Raw genomic sequence first — 1161 nt, 5'->3', positions numbered from 1 at the left:
GGACGACAGAGGATGAGATGGTTGGATGGCATCACTGACTCAATGCACATGAGTTTGGGTGAACTCCGGGAGTTGGTGATGGACAGGGAGGCCTGGCGTGCTGTGATCCATGGGGTCGAAAAGAGTCGGACACGACTGAGCGACTGAACTGAACTGCACTGCACTGCACTGAGTAGAAATTCCAACGCTATATTGAACAAAAGTGGCAAGACTGGGTATCCTTGGCTCGTTCCTGATCTTAGAGGAAAAGTTACCAGTTTTCTGCCATTGTGGGTGATACTTGCAGTGAATTTTTTGACTGAATTAATCTTGTTGACGTGGTTTCCATCTGATCTTAGTTTACTGAGTGCTTTTATCGTGAAAGCACGTTGAAGTTTGTCTAATGATTTTCCTCCGATTATCAAGATGACTGTGTGGTTTTTGTCCTTCACTCTGTTCAAGTGGTTCATGGCATTGACCAGTTTTCTTACTGAGCCGTCCTTACATCGCCAGAGTAAGCCCCACCGTTTATAATGTGTTTGTGTCATCATCCCATCATTTATAACGGTGTGTGATTCTTCTGACGTGCTGGTGAATGTAGTTTTGCTCGTGTCTGCTGAGGTTTCACATCAATGTCCACAGTAAGTGCCGGTCTGCACCTTTCCTTTCTCGTAGTATCTTTGTCTGGCTTTGGTATCAAGGCAGGGAGTTATAATGTGTTCCTTCCTTTTCAGTTTTTTGGCAGGATTTGATAAGGATTGGTGTTAGTGCTTGAAATGTTTGGTGGAATTCACCAGTGAAGCCATCAGATCCAAGCTTTCTTTATAGGGAGTTTTCCAGTTACCAGCGCGTCTTCCTTGCTAGATAACCCTTTTCAGAGAGATGGGGGTTGTTTTCCTTACCCCAAGTAGCAGCACAGGGGCGCGGCCAAGAACGAGGCGGGGATGTTCTGGGGAGAAGGGGTGGTGAGGGTGCGGCCTGGCCCCAGAGGGGGCCGCTCCGGCTCATGTCTGTGCTCCCGGGCCAGCTGAACATCCACGTGGGGAACATCTCCTTGGTGGACCAGTTCGAGTGGGACATGTCGGAGAAGGAGAACTCGCCCGAGAAGTTCGCTCTGAAGCTGTGCTCCGAGCTGGGGCTGGGCGGGGAGTTCGTCACCACCATCGCCTACAGCATCCGGGG

The 1161-nt window shown here is 49.7% G+C and overlaps 1 protein-coding gene across 1 annotated transcript in view; it reads left to right on the top strand.

The window, feature by feature from the left end:
* The window catches only part of SMARCB1 (SWI/SNF related, matrix associated, actin dependent regulator of chromatin, subfamily b, member 1), a gene marked incomplete at its 5' end in the record, with an annotated part of 12108 nt that overhangs the window by 7128 nt on the left and 3819 nt on the right, over window positions 1–1161 (top strand). Inside the window, one exon of the mRNA XM_010847113.1 lies at window positions 1007–1161. Coding sequence (XP_010845415.1) covers window positions 1007–1161 — 155 coding nt within the window. The remainder of the gene's footprint in view (window positions 1–1006) is intronic.

The sequence above is a fragment of the Bison bison genome, unplaced genomic scaffold, assembly GCF_000754665.1.
Source record: "Bison bison bison isolate TAMUID 2011002044 unplaced genomic scaffold, Bison_UMD1.0 scf7180017849360, whole genome shotgun sequence".
NCBI lineage: Eukaryota > Metazoa > Chordata > Mammalia > Artiodactyla > Bovidae > Bison > Bison bison.
The sequence above is the reverse complement of the archived record's forward strand: the minus strand, read 5'-3'. Positions and strand labels throughout refer to the sequence as shown.